The following is a 17,691-nucleotide window of genomic DNA, read 5'->3' on the forward strand; positions in this document are numbered from 1 at the left end:
ACGATCTGTTTTATCCAATACCCGTTATATCGGGGTCCGTTTTATCGAGGTTCCACGTTATTCAGTTGTGGCAATACTGTAGTTGTTTTTCACCATTTCAGTTTTCCTGATTTTCTGGGCATGGCTAAAATGGTGACGGACTTTTGGCTTGGGCATGAGTCCCTCCTCCCCCAATTTACTGTATAAGAACTTGATCTCCTTGGTTTGCATCATCCGTTATCCGGCACAAAGACGAGTTACTTAGTTGTAATTACTTGGCGCGTTTCTACCACTCCAGCGTGCCGTTAGCTAGCTAGCTATGCTTGCACTCCAAAATGCAACTTCCCTCGGTACTACAATTGACAGAACAGCTTGGGGTCATTCTTGGGGTCAAGTCTCATCTGTAATCAATGGCCCACATTTCTCGGAGTATTTTGAAGTATAGTATGTCTGACATTGGGAATATCGATTCCAAAAGGAAACTCTAGGTTTTTGATGACTTCTAAAGAAGTGTCCGGTAATTGTACAGTGTCACATTACATGCGTGATGTGATGTACTAGTTATTAGCAGGAAAACCGTGACCCTTGTAACTGGTGCATTGTATCTTGGCAGGTCTACGAGGGAGGCTACCACGCCCTTCACCACGACTTGCCAGAGGTGTCGGAGTCCGTGCTGAACGAGGTGACCGGATGGATCACAGAGCGCCTTCCCAATACCACATAGCCATCACTACAAGGCTTGTAGACTTGCGTAACGTAGAGAGGCCAGTCAAAACTCCAAGGAAACCACATTCTTAAAAATATACTGTACAATATATAGCGCTATGGTTTAACTAACAGTCAGCCTAAACCATACTGGTTGAAAATAGATGTACAAGTTCAAGTTGCAGTATGCTCAGGTTTGTCGTGCAATAATGACATTTATTTGTTTGGGCATATAATGTCAATTGTCCTCATCAGCTTTCCCCAGATGAATGTATTACAAATGACACATGAACCTTGATAGAAATTCCAAATCCTCTCCTCCACATTTCCTAGTCATAATTAGTTTTATGCAAATATGAGTTTGTATACTTTATTGAATAGGGGATGTGCTAAGGAAAAAAAAGGTTTGTGTATCTCGTTTTTATTTTTATTGTGAGATGCCATTATTGGCTATTTTCTTCATTTGTCAATGAATCATGCATGAATGGTGATGGCATAATTTTGGCAAATCCAAGTCTATCCAAATTAAGCATTGGTGAAGTAACAGTTCTTAACTGAAGTACTATCCGAGGGATTGTTCATTGTTTCTTATGGTCCTCGAGCAGGCCACTTTGCCCCGTCATTGTGGACAATAGAGTAAATCACTTCAAATGCCACTATTGTTTGACTCAAACTGTAATGGCTGGGTAAATGCAAGATAGTGGACAGACTTAACTCCACAATATGACCACACTGGGAATTAATCTGGTGGATGAGAAGTTTTTTTTTTTTTTTTTTTTTAAATAAGAGACATCCGACAGGTGTCCCCTTAGAATCCGCTTAATATATTCTTGTTGCTCATGCTGATCTACATATTAAAAGTCCATATTTAATGTGATGTAACTGGGGAGATTCCTGCAAAACTGGAAAGAGATGAATTTCTGGATTTGGCACGATCCTATCTTTTCTTAATAACTATATTTACCTGTTCTTTTTTACACGGACTCCATCAAACCTTCAAAGGGTCTGATATGTTTTCCCCTTTATTTGATTGAGTTGCCATGGTGACAGGCAGGCTTTGTCCATACCATCAGCAAGGCCACTTTTTCCAGCGCAGCCTCACCCATGCTGCCTCTAGTGGCCAGTGTCCTACATGGATTTGCTCATGCAAAGTCAAATGATTGCTGTCCTCAACTAGATCGCTCTTGAAAGGTGTGTAAATAAGGCCACAAATTATATAATCTTATTTACCCATGATACACCCTCTTAGCAGATTTTGCGAAAGTCAGACCTATTAGTTTAAGCATAAACCTTCTAATTGACCAGTGAAAAAAGTTAAATTGTGCATAAAATACACAAATATTTTGAGAATTGATTTTATAATACAATTATATGCTCATTACGTAATGTTAATACAAACTACAAATAACTTAAAAACAAATGAAAACAATTTCAAAATCTAAATATTAATTCAGACAAATAATAAAATGTGATGAACCCTAAAATCATAACAATGCTGTATATGATTAAAAAAATTCATCTTGAGGTTGCTTGAAAATCATTAGATAAGCACGTCCACGACTGCGGGTAGAGCACACACATGCATTATACAGACATGAATGGATTTGGCACAAGAGACTGAGAGGTTTTGGTGTTTCTAAATGATCAAAAAACGCGGTCCGTCATATGACGAGTGCATTTTACCGCACAACATTAGCATATCATCACCGCTGGGGGGGCGGGGAGTGATTGAGTGGAAGAAGAGGAGATGGTCGCTGGTCGTAACCATGGCAGCACTTTTTTTTTTTTTTTTAAACATCTCATTAATTGTGCAGCATGCGAAACAGAGGATGCTGCGCTTTTAGGGCCTGCTTTGTTCTACTGACGCTTGGAGGAGTTTCTTTTGTTTGAGCTTTGATAGATGAGCAAGGATAGTGAGCATCATTGGCACAAAGTGTAATGACAGTAACATACACTGAATTCAAATCAGGTTGCTATGCTGTTTGAACTAAAATCCACATCTCTTTTCAGATTGAACATCCATCCATTTTCTACACTTATCCTCACTAGGGACGCGGGTGGGCTAGAGCCTCTACCAGCTAACTGCGGGCTGGAGGCAGGGTACACCCTGAACTGGTTGCCAGTCAATCGCAGAGCACATTTAAACAAACAACCATTCACACTCACATTCATACCTATGGACAAGTTAGAGTCTTCAATTAACCTACCGTGCAAGTTTTTGGGTTGTGGGAGGAAACCGGAGAATCCGGAGAAAACCCACACAGGCACGGGGAGAACATGCAAACCCCACATAGGCGAGGCCGGATTCGAACCCGGGTCCCGGGAACCCTGTGAGGGAGATGTGCTAACCAATTGTCCACTGTGTCGCCCAGATTTGACATATGCAGACAATATACATTTCCTCTTAAACATCTGTGTCAATATCCACATGTAACAATTGTTGCTAGGCAGAGTTTGTGTGGCAACATTAGCCAGCAGGCCCTGCAACTAATACTAATAGGTGCAGCAACATAAAATAGAATTGCTCAGATTTTCCCCTGCTCTTGTCACAAGACAGTATTGTTCCTTGTTGCTCGGCAGAACCCGGGGGACACGATTAGCTCGACATCAAGCCCAGCAACAGAAAATTAGTATGGTCACTTGTTGCTCGGAATAATTTGTTAGCACAATTAGCTACAGTCCCCTCCCAAAAGTATTGGAGCGGCAAAGTTAATTCCTTTGTTTTTGTTGTATACTGAAGACATTTGGGTTTCAGATTAAAAGATGAATATGAGACAAAAGTTCAGAATTCCAGCTTTTATTTCATGGTATTTACGTCTAGATGTGTTAAACAAATCAGGACAGCACATTTTGTTTGAACCCACCCACTTTTCAAGTGAGCAAAAATATTGGAACATGTGACTGGTGGTTTTTTGTAGTTGCTCAGGTGTTGCCTTTTAGATTGATTACTTAAACATTAGATAGTGCTTGTTTTTGGCTTTGGGTTTCACTTGTGAAAACTGCATTTGCTCTTAAGCAAACATGAAGACCAGAGAGCTGACAATGGGAGAAAAGCAAACCATTTTGAAGCTGAGAGAAGAGGGAAAATCGATCAGAGCTATTGTACAAACATTGGGCATAGCCAATACAGCAATTTGGAATGTTCTGAAAAAGAAAGAAACTACTGGTGTACTGAGCAACAGACATTGAACAGGTCGCCCAAGGGTATCAACAGCAGATGATGACAGAAACATTGTGAAAGCTGTAAAGAAACACCCAAAGGAAACAGTCGTGACATCACTACCAACCTCACAGGGCAGGGGTGAAGGTATCACAATCCACTGTTCGAATAAGACTTCGAGAGAATAAATATACAGGTCATACCAGAAGATGCAAATGACTCATCAGAAAAAAGAATCGGAAGGCCAGATTGGATTTTGCAAAGAAGTACCGAGATGAGCCACAAAGGTTTTGGAACAAAGTTTAATGGACTGATGAGACCAAGATGAACTTTTACCAAAGTGATGGAAAGGCCAAAGTATGGAGAAAGAAAGGATCTGCTTATGATCCAAAACACACAAGCTCATCTGTGAAGCATGGTGGAGGTAATGTCATGGCTGCTTCTGGAGCGGGCTCACTAGTATTTATTGATGATGTAATTCATGATGGTAGCAGCAGAATGAGTTCTGAAGTCTACAAAACCATTATGTCTGGCAATTTACTGAAAAATGCATCCAAACTAATCGGGAGAAGCTTCATCATGCAACAAGACTGACCCAAAACACACTGCCAAAACAACGAACGACTTCATCAGGGGGAAAAAAGGGGAAGGTCTTAGACTGGCCAAGTCAATCACCGGATCTTAACCCAATAGAGCATGAATTTTACCTCCGGAAGAGGAGACTGAAGGGAGAAACCCCCAGAAACAATCAAGAACTGAAAGAGGCTGCAGTCAAGGCTTGGAAAAGCATTTCAAATGAAGAATTCAATGGCTCGCAGGCTTGATGCAGTTATTGCAAGTAAGGGTTATGCCACCAAATATTAAATGTTATTCACTTTAAGTTAATTTAATCATCTCTGTTCCAATACTTTTGTTCACTTGAAAAGTGGGTGGCTTAAAAAAATGTGCTCTGTCCTGAGTTATTTAACAAACGTATAGGTAAATGCCATGAAATAAACGCTGGAATTCTGAACTTTTGTCTCACTGAAACCCAAATGTCTTCAGTATACAACAAAAACAAAGGAGTTGACCTTGCCGTGCTTTTGGAGGGGACTGTTACTAACTTGCTCAGATTTTTTTGCCCATGTTATGGCACACATTTGTATTGGTCGCTTGTTCCTGGGCAGAGTTAGTGGGGGACCATCAACCAGCAGACCCAGCAACACAGACAATAATTGGCCAAAATTTGTATTGGTGACAGGCAGGCTTTGTCCATACCATCAGCAAGGCCACTTTTTCCAGCGCAGCCTCACCCATGCTGCCTCTAGTGGCCAGTGTCCTACATGGATTTGCTCATGCAAAGTCAAATGATTGCTGTCCTCAACTAGATCGCTCTTGAAAGGTGTGTAAATAAGGCCACAAATTATATAATAAGCCACCTTATTATATAAATGTAAGATTATTTATTATTATTTTATTATGCCACCTTTTGCTAGGCAGAATGCACCCCCCCCCCCCAAAAAAGATGAAAAGTAATGGCTGTTACCCAGTCCCACTCCCCATGCTGTTTTGTTGGCAACTTGAGGTAAAAGGTCATGGTTGCCCCCACACAGCAGAGAAAGGACAGTGAGAGTATGCACAAGACAGTCAGACACCTGCCATGGAAGTTACTCCAAAAAATACTTTCTTTATGAGACAAGTTTATTTATATGCAGACATTTTTAACTGATTAACTATTGTTGTATCAGAACGAATGTATCAAGCCTGTTTTGACAGCAGAACCATCTACTGGCTCAGTTACAGATCATAAGATGGTGAACGTATATGTCTACCTGTTCACATTCACTTTAATAAACTGTACAAGCAGGATCTTTTTTTTTCCAGCTTTGCCATGCTTAGAAATTAGCCATGAATAATTAATGTTCTGTTACATAGTATATACAGATTGTATGTAAACAAGAGTACCCATTTATATATAATAACCAACATGACTGTTAAGTATCCTTATATAGTCTCTTATATTAGATAAATATTATTTTATGTAGGTGGGAAATTGCTGAATGGTTTGCAGCAGAAGTCAGTCGTGCTGATTTATTTTCTCAACCATGACTTTATGATATATTTTTTGTTTTGTTTTTTTTAAAGTGTGAAGGACCTTGATGGGTAACCGGAACGGAAGATGAATGAATGAATGAATGAATGGACCTTGATGGGTGAGATTCCAAAATAGTGTAATTTAATGGCAGCATACCTTTCTGATCTGGGCTGCAAAATGTTAATATATTTCCCTGTTCTATTTATGAGAACCTAAACTATAATAATCTTAACATCACTGGTGGGGCATTTTGGAAAGTGTACTGTTTTTTTAACAAGATTGGTTTATTTTTAGTGGGTGTTTTTGTGAAAAACTAACACTGTACAATAGCAGTGCTAATAAAATATTTTTTGGGGGGGAATTACAATTATTTACAGGCTAGTGTGTACTGATTAAATTTTCAGGATAATGCACTTTTTTATACCTTGTATCACAAGTGTAATTTGTAACTTTTTAACGTGGGAACTGGTTGTATGCTGTCCCAACAAATGTATGACCATGTGTGTCATGAAATTGCCTAAAGTTTTTTTAATGTTCAGTGTTTAAATCAACATTGCATTTTGGCAGATTGTGATTCTTAAAAAAAAAAAAAAAAAAAAAAAAAAAAATGTTGGGACTTTTCTCTTCTTGGCATGTTTTGCTTAGTTTCCAAACCCTGCATGCTGGGACAAATGTAACAACAAATGTAGTTTTCAGGAAAGGAACTCAATTGCATGTATGTGATAATGAAATTGACATCGATTGAGCCCAAAAATTTACTGTAGTTCAAAAATCGTTTCTGACCACTGCATTGTGTTTCTGAGAAATTAAGGACAACGGGACCTTGTATTGTATTCTTTTATGGTGTGTAGTGTTGTCTGTGCCTTATTGCTATGACACCATGACCAAGTGTGAGCATGTTGGTGCAATAACCTCTAAATCCACCAGGCTGTTTTTGATGAACACCTATGTAGTTTAACAGATTGGTTACTGTTACTATTGTCCATCCGTCTGTCACTGCACCAAGTATATTCCTAAATAAGTGTATTTGTCTAAGATCCTCTTTTTACGTGTACTAAAATAAATAAATAAATGAGCACTTTTACTTTAAATGTTTGGTTTCATTCTGCTGTATCCTGGTTTTATTACCTGGTGTAAAGCAATAAGATAATGCAGGGAAACACGCAGGAATTAATGCAGGGAATTATTCCTGCGTTATCCTTATCGCGATCTAGCCTACCTGTGCGGTATAGTCACGTCGCAGTTTCAAAGGTACCCGACATACACTGCGCGCAGCAATCCACCAATCACAACCGTCCCTACTCACTTTGCCGTACTGAACCATAGATATAATAGGTAGATCAGACACGCCCCCCTTTAGATTTCCGTGCCTACGATGACGCTAAGATAGGAGGGTCAAAGTCGTCAACGGAGTCCATGTGTGTGGACGACAACAAAGCTAGACCAAGGATGCCAGTACATTGTGCATATAGTTGCGCACCACGCCTTACAATTACGGCAGGGGAAGAGTACAATTACGGCAGGGGAACGGAGAGTAACTTTCACAGATTAAATGTTGTGTATTGATACCACACGGGGTGGCGTTGACAAAACAGTAAACCTCGTGAAAATCGGCTGGGACCTAATTTCAATGTTCATACCTTGCGTTTAATGGGAACGTTGACCTCTCCAACATGGCCGCCAGGTAGGCACGTCGGTTAGCCGGGCTGCTACAACGCGCTGGCGGTCTAGTCGCAGGCCACAGTGGCTGCCCGCCCTCCCCGCACATGGAGTAACTCGCTGGGAATAACATAGAAAAATGAACAACGAACACGACAAAATCTTAACTGCTTTGCCAGAAAGTGACGACTTGGTGCCAAAAAGAAAAGCAACTTCAGTTATCTGGAATTATTTCGGCTACAAGAAGGGTGATATTGAGCAAACACGTGTTCTGTGTGGACAGTGCCTTGCCCCTGTGGGCACGACGGGAGGTAACACAACTAATTTGTTTGAACATTTACGTCGACACCACACAGCTCAGTACGTCGAATGCAAAGCTAAATCTGTATGTCGTCAAAATTACATTTCGGGAGCCTTTGCAAGTGGTACACCATATGCGAAAGATTCCAAACGGCAGAAAGAAATAACAGATGCTATCACGTTTCATCTGGCTAAAGACATGGTACCCGTATATACGATTTCCAAAGTTGGGTTTAAAAAAATGATCCGCTCGCTAGACAAACGGTATGTTATACCGCCACGGAACTTTTTTTCTCAAGTTGCCATCCCGGAGCTGTACGAGAAGTGCAAGGCAGAAGTTCAAACAGAACTGTCAGATGTGCAGTATTATGCAGTGACAACGGACTCGTCTAGCCGGACTGCGGAGCCTTACATCAGTCTGACTGTCCACTTCATTCATCAGGAGTTCGAAATTAAAAGTCGCTGTTTGCAAACGTCATATTTCCCCGAGGATTACCCAAGTGAGAATATTGCATTTGAGATGAGAGAAGCGCTGGCTGCTTGGGGCCTGCATGACAATCGTCTTGTGTGCATAATAACGGACAACGCTGCAAACACGGCGAAAGCCGCTGCACAGAACGAGTGGACCCGACTGCAGTGTTTTGCCCACAGACTGCATCTTGCAGTTGGTAAGTTATGTCGCTACACTGCTTACTTAACTGCTTTGCCTAATATTTTCTGAAATCGTTTGTTTTCTCGAGTTAAATCAGGTTAATATATTCTCGTTTTGAAAGCAATTACTTATTTCTATTGACATACTCATTTTAAGTTGAACCACATCACACATGTTATTTCAATGTGTGTGTGATTGCGCGCGCGTGTGAGATTTCGACTTCAGAAATTCAAGTTGCAATTTGAGAATGAATTAGTCATTTATAACATGCAAAGAACACATCATACAGAAGTGATACCATTCATGACAAAATACCACAGTTTTACAAGTTATAAAACATGAACACATTATTTATAATATATGTAAATGATCAATGTGTACTGTTTTTATTACACCACAGAAAATGCAGTCAAACATGATGGACGTATTGAGCGTGCTGTGGGTGTCTGCAAGAAGCTGGTGGGTCACTTCTCCCGCAGCTGGAAGGCCAGAAGAGCTCTTGAAAAAGCCCAGAAAGACCTCAATCTACCAACTCATTCCCTCCTATCCGAATGCCAGACAAGATGGGGCTCTAGACAGATGATGATCAGTAGGATACTGGAGCAGCAGCAGGCCATAACTCAGGTTCTGTCTATGGACAAGAAGATGCACCATTTAACTCCAACTTGGCAAGACATAGATGTTCTGGAATCTGTCAGCAGATCACTAGGCCCACTGCTGGAATTAACTGATGCTCTTTCAGGTGAAGACTATTTCAGTGTTTCCTATGTTAAGCCAGTCCTGCACCTCTTAAACAACTCAATCCTGGTTGTACAAGAGGACGACGCAGACCTAACAAAGAAGGTGAAGAGTGAGATGTTGAACTACATCAACAAGCTATATAATTGTAAAGCTACTCAGGAGCTACTTGATATAGCATGTTGTTTGGACCCCAGATTCAAGATGGATTTCATCAGTGCAGACAACAAGAGCCAAGTCAGTGCCAGAGTGATATCGGAGATGACGGTGACATTGGAGACCCAGGAGACAGCACTCTGCAGCTCAGAGGTCGAACCCAAAGCGGCTGCCACGCCCCAGAAAAAGAAAGCTAAGAGGTCCTTGGGCTGTTTCTTCAAAGAAAAGGGGAGCAGAGCTGCAGAAAAGTGTGATTCCTTCGTAAACCTGAAGGATACGGTGGAAGCAGAGTTTGACAACTACCTGCTAGCACCTTCAATAGACACAGAGGAAGATCCACTTACTTGGTGGAAAATTCACCAAGTCAACTTTCCACATCTTGCCAAGCTTGCCCGCAAGTATCTCTGCATTCCTGCAACAAGCTCCCCTTCAGAAAAGCTTTTCAGCACAAGTGGCCACATTGTCACTTGTCAGCGTTCCTCTTTAAAACCTGCAATGGTAGATAGACTGGTATTCTTGGCCAAAAACCTCAACACTTGAGTGAACTTTGTACGTGCGCGCGCGCGCACACACACACACACACACACACACAGTCAGTTACAGTTGGACTTGTGTGATTGAAATGTTCAGATTCATTTAGCTGTTCGGTACTCTTAAAAAAAGGAAAGAGAAAAGCAGATTTGCTAAAGTGTTCAAGGTTGTCTTCATCTTTATTTAAGATTAAAAGACATTTTACACTGCACTGTTGCTTTGTTTTAAATGATCAATAATTTGTGAAACTGATTGCTTAGAGTTGGCTCTTCAAGTCATACAGTGCATCTGGAAAGTATTCATACCGTTTGTTTTACCACATTTTGTTATCTTACAGCCTCATCCCAAAATGGAATACATTTTTTTCCCCTCAAAATTCTACACACAACCCCCCATAGTGACCATGTGAAAAAATTTGTGGATTTATTAAAAATAAGAACCTCAGACGTCACATGTACATAAGTATTCACAGCCTTTGCTCAATACTTTGTTGATGCACCTTTTGGCAGTAATTACATCCTCAAGTCTTTGTGAATATGATGTCACAAGCTTGGCACAGCTATCTTTGGGTAGTTTCCCCCCATTCCTCTTTGCAGCACCTCTCAAGTTCCATCAGGTTGGATGGAGAGCGTCAGTGCACAGCCATTTTCAGATCTCTCCAGAGATGTTTGAGCGGATTCAAGTCTTTGCTCTGGCTGGGCCACTCACGGACATTCACAGAGTTGTCCTGAAGCCACTCCCTCGTTGTCTTGGCTGCGTGCTTAGGGTCGTTGTCCTGCTGGAAGGTAAACCTTCGCCCCAGTCTGAGGTCCTGAGCGCTCTGGAGCAGGTTTTCGTTCAGGATGTCTCTGTACATTGCTGTATTCATCTTTCCCTCAATCCTGACTAGTCTCCCAGTTCCTACTGCTAAAAAAACATCCCCACAGCATGATGCTGCCACCACCATGCTTCACTTCATGGTATTGGTCAGGTGATGATGGTTTTCTCCAAATATGACGCCTGGCATTCACACCAAAGTGTTCAAGCTTAGTTTCATCGGATCAAAGACTTTTCTCTCTTATGGTCTGAGAGTCCATCAGGTGCCTTTTGCCAAACTCCAGGTGGGCTGCCATGTGCCTTTTACAAAGGAGTGGCTTCATCTGTCCACTCTACCATACATGCCTGATTGTTGGAGTGCTGCAGAGATGGTTGTCCTTCTGGAATGTTCTCCTTTCTCCACAGACGGCTGCTGGACCACGGACAGAGTGACCATCGGGTTCCTGGTCACCTCCATGACTAAGGCCTTACTCCCCCGATTGGTCAGTTTAGATAGGCGGCCAGCTCTAGGAAGAGTCCTGGTGGTCCGGAACTTATTCCATTTACAGATGATGGAGGCCACTGTGCTCACTGGAACCTTCAAAGCAGCAGACATTTCTCTGTACCCTTCCCGAGATTTGTGCCTCGAGACAATCCTGTCTCAGAGGTCTACAGACACTTCCTTTGACTTCATGCTTGGTTTATGCTCTGACATGCACTGTCAATTAATTGTAGGACCTTCTATAGACGGATGTTTCCTTTTCCAAATCATGTCCAATCAACTGAATTTACCACAGGTGGGACTCCAATTAATCTGTAGGAACCTCTCAAGGATGATCAGTGGAAACATGATGCACCGGAACTCAATTTTGAGCTTCGTGGCAAAGGCTGTGAAAACTGTTGTCCATGTGATTTGTTCGTTTTTTTATTTGTAATAAATTTGCAAAAATGTCACCCCCCCCCCCCCAAAAAAAAAATCACGTCATTATGGGGTGTTGTGTGTAGAATTTTGAGGGAAAAAATTTATTTGTTCCATTTTGGAATGAGGCTGTAACATAACAAAAAGTGAAGCGCTGTGAATACTTTCCGGATGCACTGTAGAGCAAATTAAATTAATCATTATCTCAAGTTGTTTAAGTCTTATGCTGTAAATCAGTAAGGCAACTGGCAATGTGCTAATATTTGTATGTGGTTTATTTAAAATCATATTTACTTTTTATACTACATTAAAACGAGGGTTGTAAATCTCTCGAGAACCCGATTTTGAGCTGCTGATATTTTTTTTGTTAAAGCTTGTTTACTTATTTTCCATTATTAACAAAAGGTGTTGTTGGACCACTCAGGAAGCTCATATAGACCTGCTTTTATTTTTATTATTATTTTGCTTTTAAAAAAACTTTTGATAAAAAGACAGTTTTGCTGTAAAAAGATTTCAGTTGTTGAATAAAAGGTTGCATGACTTGTTTGTCATTCATTGCTACTTTATGTAATTCTGAAGCTAGAAAGTTCCATTTTAAGAGGGAGAGCTCAAAAGGTTTATTGCCATTTAATTTACGTTTGCACATGATAGAACGATTACATGCAATCATGTCCCAGCGCAATAAAAGTAAGCAATATAAGATTGCGATAAGAGTATATCTAAAACACAGAACAGAACCATATATTTCCAAAAAAGGAATGATCAGTGCAGGTTAATTAAAGTCATGTGGTGAAAATTCCCATATTGTTTTAAATATCTCAACATATATCGCAGGGTTTAAAATAAGAATAAAAAATCGTAATTCAACCCCCCCCCCCAAAAAAAAATCTCGTGCCATCCCTACAGGGAAACGTTTACGAATACTTTAAAACACTCGTGTTGTTCACCAGTAGGTGGTGATGTTGCATCATAACTCCATTGAAGACGTTGCGAGATAAATGAATAGAAAGGCGTATTTAAGCATGAATGAAGATCCCTCGTTCAATTTTAAGATTTTAGTCGTCATTATCTCATAAAAATAAAACGTCTCATGTCCTAATATTAGGTAAGTACACCCTCAGATGAACATTTACATAACATTATTTATTATTATTACAGCGTTTCCCACAGGACCGGAATCTATTTGTGATGGTCGGGGGTTAAACGAACACCGACCGAATATCTTATAATAAATTATATTTCAAAGAAAAAAAATACTGTTGCTTAAATAAATGCATAAATAAATGAATGCACTGGATAAAGTAAGTATAGAACACGTCACCATTTTTCTCACTAAATATATTTCCAAAAGTGCTATTGACATGAACATTTCACCACATGTTGGGAACAACCCAAGTAATCCATACATACAAAGAAATTAGGACAAATAAGATCAGAAATTAAGTTGTGTGTAAAAATGTGAAATGACACAGGGAAAAAGTATTGAACACGCCAACTGGTATTTATTTAATACATTGTACAAAAGCTTTTGCTTGCAATGACATCTTAAAGATTCCTCCTGTATGGAGAAACTAGTCGCATTGCTCTGGTGTGATATCATCCACACAAGCAGTTTTCAAATCTTGACGGTTCTGTGGGCTTCTTTTATGGACTTTGAGTTTCAGTTCTTTCCATAGATTTTAGATTGGATTCAGGTCAGGTGATTGGCTGGGCCATTCTAGCAGCTTTATATTTTTCTTTGAAACCAATTGAGAGTTTTCTTGACAGTATGTTTTGGATCATTATCCTGCTGAAATGTCCACCCTCGTTTAATTTTCATCATCCTCGTAGATGGCAGCAGATTTATGTCAAGAATGTCTTGGTACATTTGCCCATTCATCCTTCCTTCAATAATGTGAAGTTTACCAGTACCATTTGCTGTAAACCAGCCCCACACAATCATGTTTCCACCTCCGTACTTCACTGTTGGTATGGTGTTTTTAGGGTGATGTGCAGTACCATTTCTCCTTTAAACGTGGTGTGCATTATGGCATCCAAAGAGTTAAATTTTGCTCTCATTAGACCATACGATATTCTCCCAGTATTTACAGTGGATACGGAAAGTATTCAGACCCCCTTAAATTTTTACTCTTTATATTGCAGCTATTTGCTAAACTCATTTAAGTTCCGGAAGGAAACCGGAGTGCCCGGAGAAAACCCACCCAGGCACGGGGAGAACATGCTCCACACAGGCGGGGATCTGAAACCCGATCCCCAGAACTTCCACTGTGCCAGCTACTCTTAAATAATGTGTTTAAAATTGTGGCTGTGATGCACTCCAGTGTTTAGTTTTGACACTGGAGCTTTATGAAGGTACTTCCCACCTCCCATGTGCACAATGACATATTAGCTGTTTTGCACAACGTAGTGAAAAGTCATCATTCTGGATGCCACTTTCACTCCTGGTGCAACACAATAAAAAAATAGTTAAGACAAAATTACAAGAAACAGAGGTGGGATAAGCACGTATAAGATCTATTAACATTATTCACATTGTGACATTTCTGTGGGGCCAATTATGTATTACTCGTGCACTCGCTGTAGTTGTCTCGCCATGCTGCAGTATTTGCATATACTGGCCACTCATGCCAGAGTAGCATCTGCTCCATTTGCACACTGATTGAGGAGTATCCGTAACATTTGCACAACCATTGTCCCAGATTATCGCACTACTCGTCACTTTAAACCGCATACACTCCTTGAAGTCTCAGCGCCCTTTGCACAATGGTCATTGCACCGGACTATTGCGATATTAGTCATTCGAACTGCTCTAAGTGCTAGAGGACTCTGCATCTTTTTGCACAATTGTTTTTTATCAATGTCTTTATGTCTCCAAAGTGTTCTGTAAATTGACTGTCTGTTGTACTAGAGTGGCTCCAACGACCGGAGACAAATTCCTTGTGTGTTTTGGACATACTTGGCAAATAAAGATGATTCTGATTCTGATGATTCTGATTACTACAACTATTAGGGGACTAACTGACATAAACATGGCGACTTGCTATCAGTGTATTTCCCAGCGTGGCTCGCGCCGTTGTATAGTTGTTAAAATGCTGTTTTATGTCAGGTAGTCAGGTATTGTAGAAGTTTCATGGATAATCTTAGATGTTTGAACAGCATGATATAGTGACTTGATGCACAACCTTACTGGTTGCACCACTTTAGTATTGCAATCTTAAATTAAACAGGCTTATGATTGGATGCTAGCATTAGCTTTTACCCTTGTCGTGAAGTTCAAACATACCACTTTTATGAACTAGATTTTTTTGATACAATTTTTTACATTAGTTGTACCATCTGGCATGGAAAGTGTACCAGCCTACATACGAGTTGAACATAATTATTTTATCAGGCTCTACAAACCTTTTAGTTTAGGCCCAAGGGTCCCTTGGGGTCATCTGGCTGATACAACATCCTCCATCCATCCATCCATTTTCTGAGCCGCTTCTCCTCACTAGGGTGAGGAGCCTTCCCAGCTATCATCGGGCAGGAGGTGGGGTACACCCTGAACTGGTTGCCAGCCAATCGCAGGGCACATACAAACAAACAACCATTCACACTCACATTCACACCTATGGGCAATTTAGAGTGTTCAATTAACGTGCATGTTTTTGGGATGTGGGAGGAAACTGCAGTGCCCGGAGAAAACCCACGTAGGCACGGGGAGAACATGCAAACTCCACACAGGCGGGGCCGGGGATTGAACTCCGCTCCTCAGAACTGTGAGGCTGACGCTCTAACCAGTCGTCCACCGTGCCGCCGATACAACTCTCTTTACTTCGGAATAAAAGTCCAATGTTTATGGTTGCGCCACCCTGACATTTAGGAAATGTAAATTGCTGGACAAAGGTTTAGCAGTTCTTTTAACAGCTTTAAAACTATTGATATTAGAAAGGGGGAAAAAAAACATCCAAAAGAATTCAAACAAACTAATGCCATCGATCTCACGCCGCCACTTTATCTTGCATTGGGAGACGAGAACGCTGACCGTTGAGCTAAAAGCCCGGGCTGCCAGCTCAGCAGCCAGTAACCTCTTTAAGGATTGGAGTGTGATGTTTCTTACATCCGCAAAGCCTAGTTTACTCCCATTACACAGGTACTAGTTTCAAAGGAAACCACATGGCTACTTATGCACCGCTCTTGCATTTTAAGTACAAGTAACGGTTACTGCTAATTTCAGAAGCTCTGTTTGTTGTCGATTGAATGAAGATGCATTGTTGAATTGTCTGTTGTGCCAGCGTAAGTCTGACTGCAAAAAGTGACAGTGACTGGTGAACGACAATGACGAAAAGAACGCGGCGCTGATTGACCTCTTATTTGATCGGAGGCAATAACATCTAGAGGAATACTTTTCAGATTCTTATGGGGTGAGTTTTAATTAACGTCATCTTCGTTACGTTAGTGTTTATTTGAAGTTTTGACAAATGTAAATGTTCCTCATGGTTGTTAGAGCAAATCTGACTGCAACAAGTGTTTTCGGCGTCCAAAATCACACGCTTATCGGATTCGGACACAATACAAAACTGTATGGATGTGATTCAATATTATTATTCTTGTTTTCTGTGAAGGTTGAAGTAAATCTGACAATGCGCTTGGTCTCAGTGTGACCCGGAAAATGACATGGCTCGAGCGCACCCTGCCATCATTTGTTGTTTAAAGGTAGCTGGCTTAGTTAGTTGGCGATCATATGCTAAATTACTTCAGATATTGACTATTTTAGGTGTTGTAGGCAAAGTATTTAAATGAAAATATCAATGACTGTCCCAAGTAGCAGCGGCTGCCGACATATAACCAGCAGTACAAATAATAGATTAGTACAGCACTTAGTACATCAATACAGTAGTTACACGAGTCATTGATACAGTATTTACTCAAAATACATGCTACAGTCGAACAAGTAAACATTAACACAAAGGACAGATTAATAATTTGATTAGATATGAAATCAAATTGGAGGCACGGTGAATCACTGGTTAGCACGTCTGCCTTACAGTTCTGAGGACCCGGGTTCAAATCCGGCCTCCCCTGTGTGGAGTTTGCATTTTCTCCCTGTGCCTGCGTGGGGTTTCTCCGGGTACTGCGGTTACCTCCCACATCCCAAAAACATGCATGGTAGGTTGATTGAAGACTCCAAGTTGTCCATAGGTGTGAATGTGTTTGCGAATAGTTGTTTGTTTATATGTGCCCTGTCAGCTGGGATTGGCTCCAGCAGGCCTGTGAGGATAAGCGCTACGGAAGATAGATGAATGAATGAATGAAATCAACTACTGTTAAAACAACAAATACTGTATTTAAATCCTCAAGCAACACCTCTCAAATGAAAAGAGTATTTGGTGCATATAATAAAACCAAATAGCACGCATGTCAAACTCGCAGCTCAAGGGCCACATCCGGCCTGGCACATCATTTTATGTGGCCGGCGCAAGCAAATCATTTGCGTCAACTTCCATGATTCTTGCTGAAATCTGTACCAAAATTTCACATTGTAACATTTTTTGTTACAAAACCCATTTTTATAGTTACTTGAACAATGGTTGAACAAACTATTATCCTTGACTTCTGATTTGAAAACTAGTTATCCATAATTTTGTTGTGTATATATAATACAATGATCGGGGAGAACATGCAATGATACAATGAGGTGAAAGAATGTAATTATTTGAATTTACTGAAAATGTATGACAAGAAATAGGTTTTATAGAATAAAGTGATACATGTCATGAATAGAATATTTAAAAAAAAAATCTTTAAGTAATTGACTCGGACACAAAAATATGCATGTCATGTCACTGACCCTCAAATACTGACTTGGCCAAGGAGATTTCCTTCAAATTTCACCCGTCGTTTCTGCACGCGTACACTCTTGGACTTCTCGTAATTTGATTGTCCCAACCTCGTGTCAATCAATGTTACCGCTTCTCACTGGCCACGCCCACCACGCTTCCCTTGGACATTTGTGCAGTGGAGGAGGTCTTCAGAGGGGG

At 40.6% G+C, this 17,691-nt stretch overlaps 2 protein-coding genes across 5 annotated transcripts in view; both read left to right on the forward strand.

The window, feature by feature from the left end:
• The window catches only part of mgll (monoglyceride lipase), a 40,650-nt gene extending 33,641 nt beyond the window's left edge, over positions 1-7,009 (forward strand). For all 3 annotated transcript variants that reach the window (XM_061780695.1, XM_061780705.1, XM_061780685.1), the window contains one exon: positions 593-7,009. In XM_061780695.1, coding sequence (XP_061636679.1) covers positions 593-703 — 111 coding nt within the window. In that variant the 3' untranslated portion in view covers positions 704-7,009. The remainder of the gene's footprint in view (positions 1-592) is intronic.
• A 131-nt stretch (positions 7,010-7,140) lies between these two features.
• Positions 7,141-12,209, forward strand: LOC133481388 (E3 SUMO-protein ligase ZBED1-like). 2 transcript variants are annotated; one of them, XM_061780671.1, is made up of 2 exons: positions 7,141-7,888; positions 8,930-12,209. In XM_061780671.1, the coding sequence occupies exons 1-2, from the start codon at positions 7,717-7,719 to the stop codon at positions 9,961-9,963; spliced, it is 1,206 nt and encodes a 401-aa protein (XP_061636655.1). In that variant the 5' UTR covers positions 7,141-7,716; the 3' UTR covers positions 9,964-12,209. The 2 variants fall into 2 exon arrangements, with proteins under 2 accessions (XP_061636655.1, XP_061636646.1); XM_061780662.1 differs by lacking the exon at positions 7,141-7,888 and adding an exon at positions 7,895-8,545.
• Positions 12,210-17,691: the final 5,482 nt, after the last annotated feature.

The sequence above is a fragment of the Phyllopteryx taeniolatus genome, chromosome 1, assembly GCF_024500385.1.
Source record: "Phyllopteryx taeniolatus isolate TA_2022b chromosome 1, UOR_Ptae_1.2, whole genome shotgun sequence".
Classification (NCBI taxonomy): domain Eukaryota; kingdom Metazoa; phylum Chordata; class Actinopteri; order Syngnathiformes; family Syngnathidae; genus Phyllopteryx; species Phyllopteryx taeniolatus.

What these genes read in the sequence shown, in the direction of transcription:
- LOC133481388 (XM_061780662.1), top strand. Translation starts at nt 8,077, where the DNA reads ATGGTACCCGTATATACGATTTCCAAAGTTGGGTTTAAAAAAATGATC. An exon ending in CAGACTGCATCTTGCAGTTG is followed by an intron (nt 8,546 to 8,929) that starts GTAAGTTATGTC and finishes ATTACACCACAG; the next exon opens with AAAATGCAGTCAAACATGAT.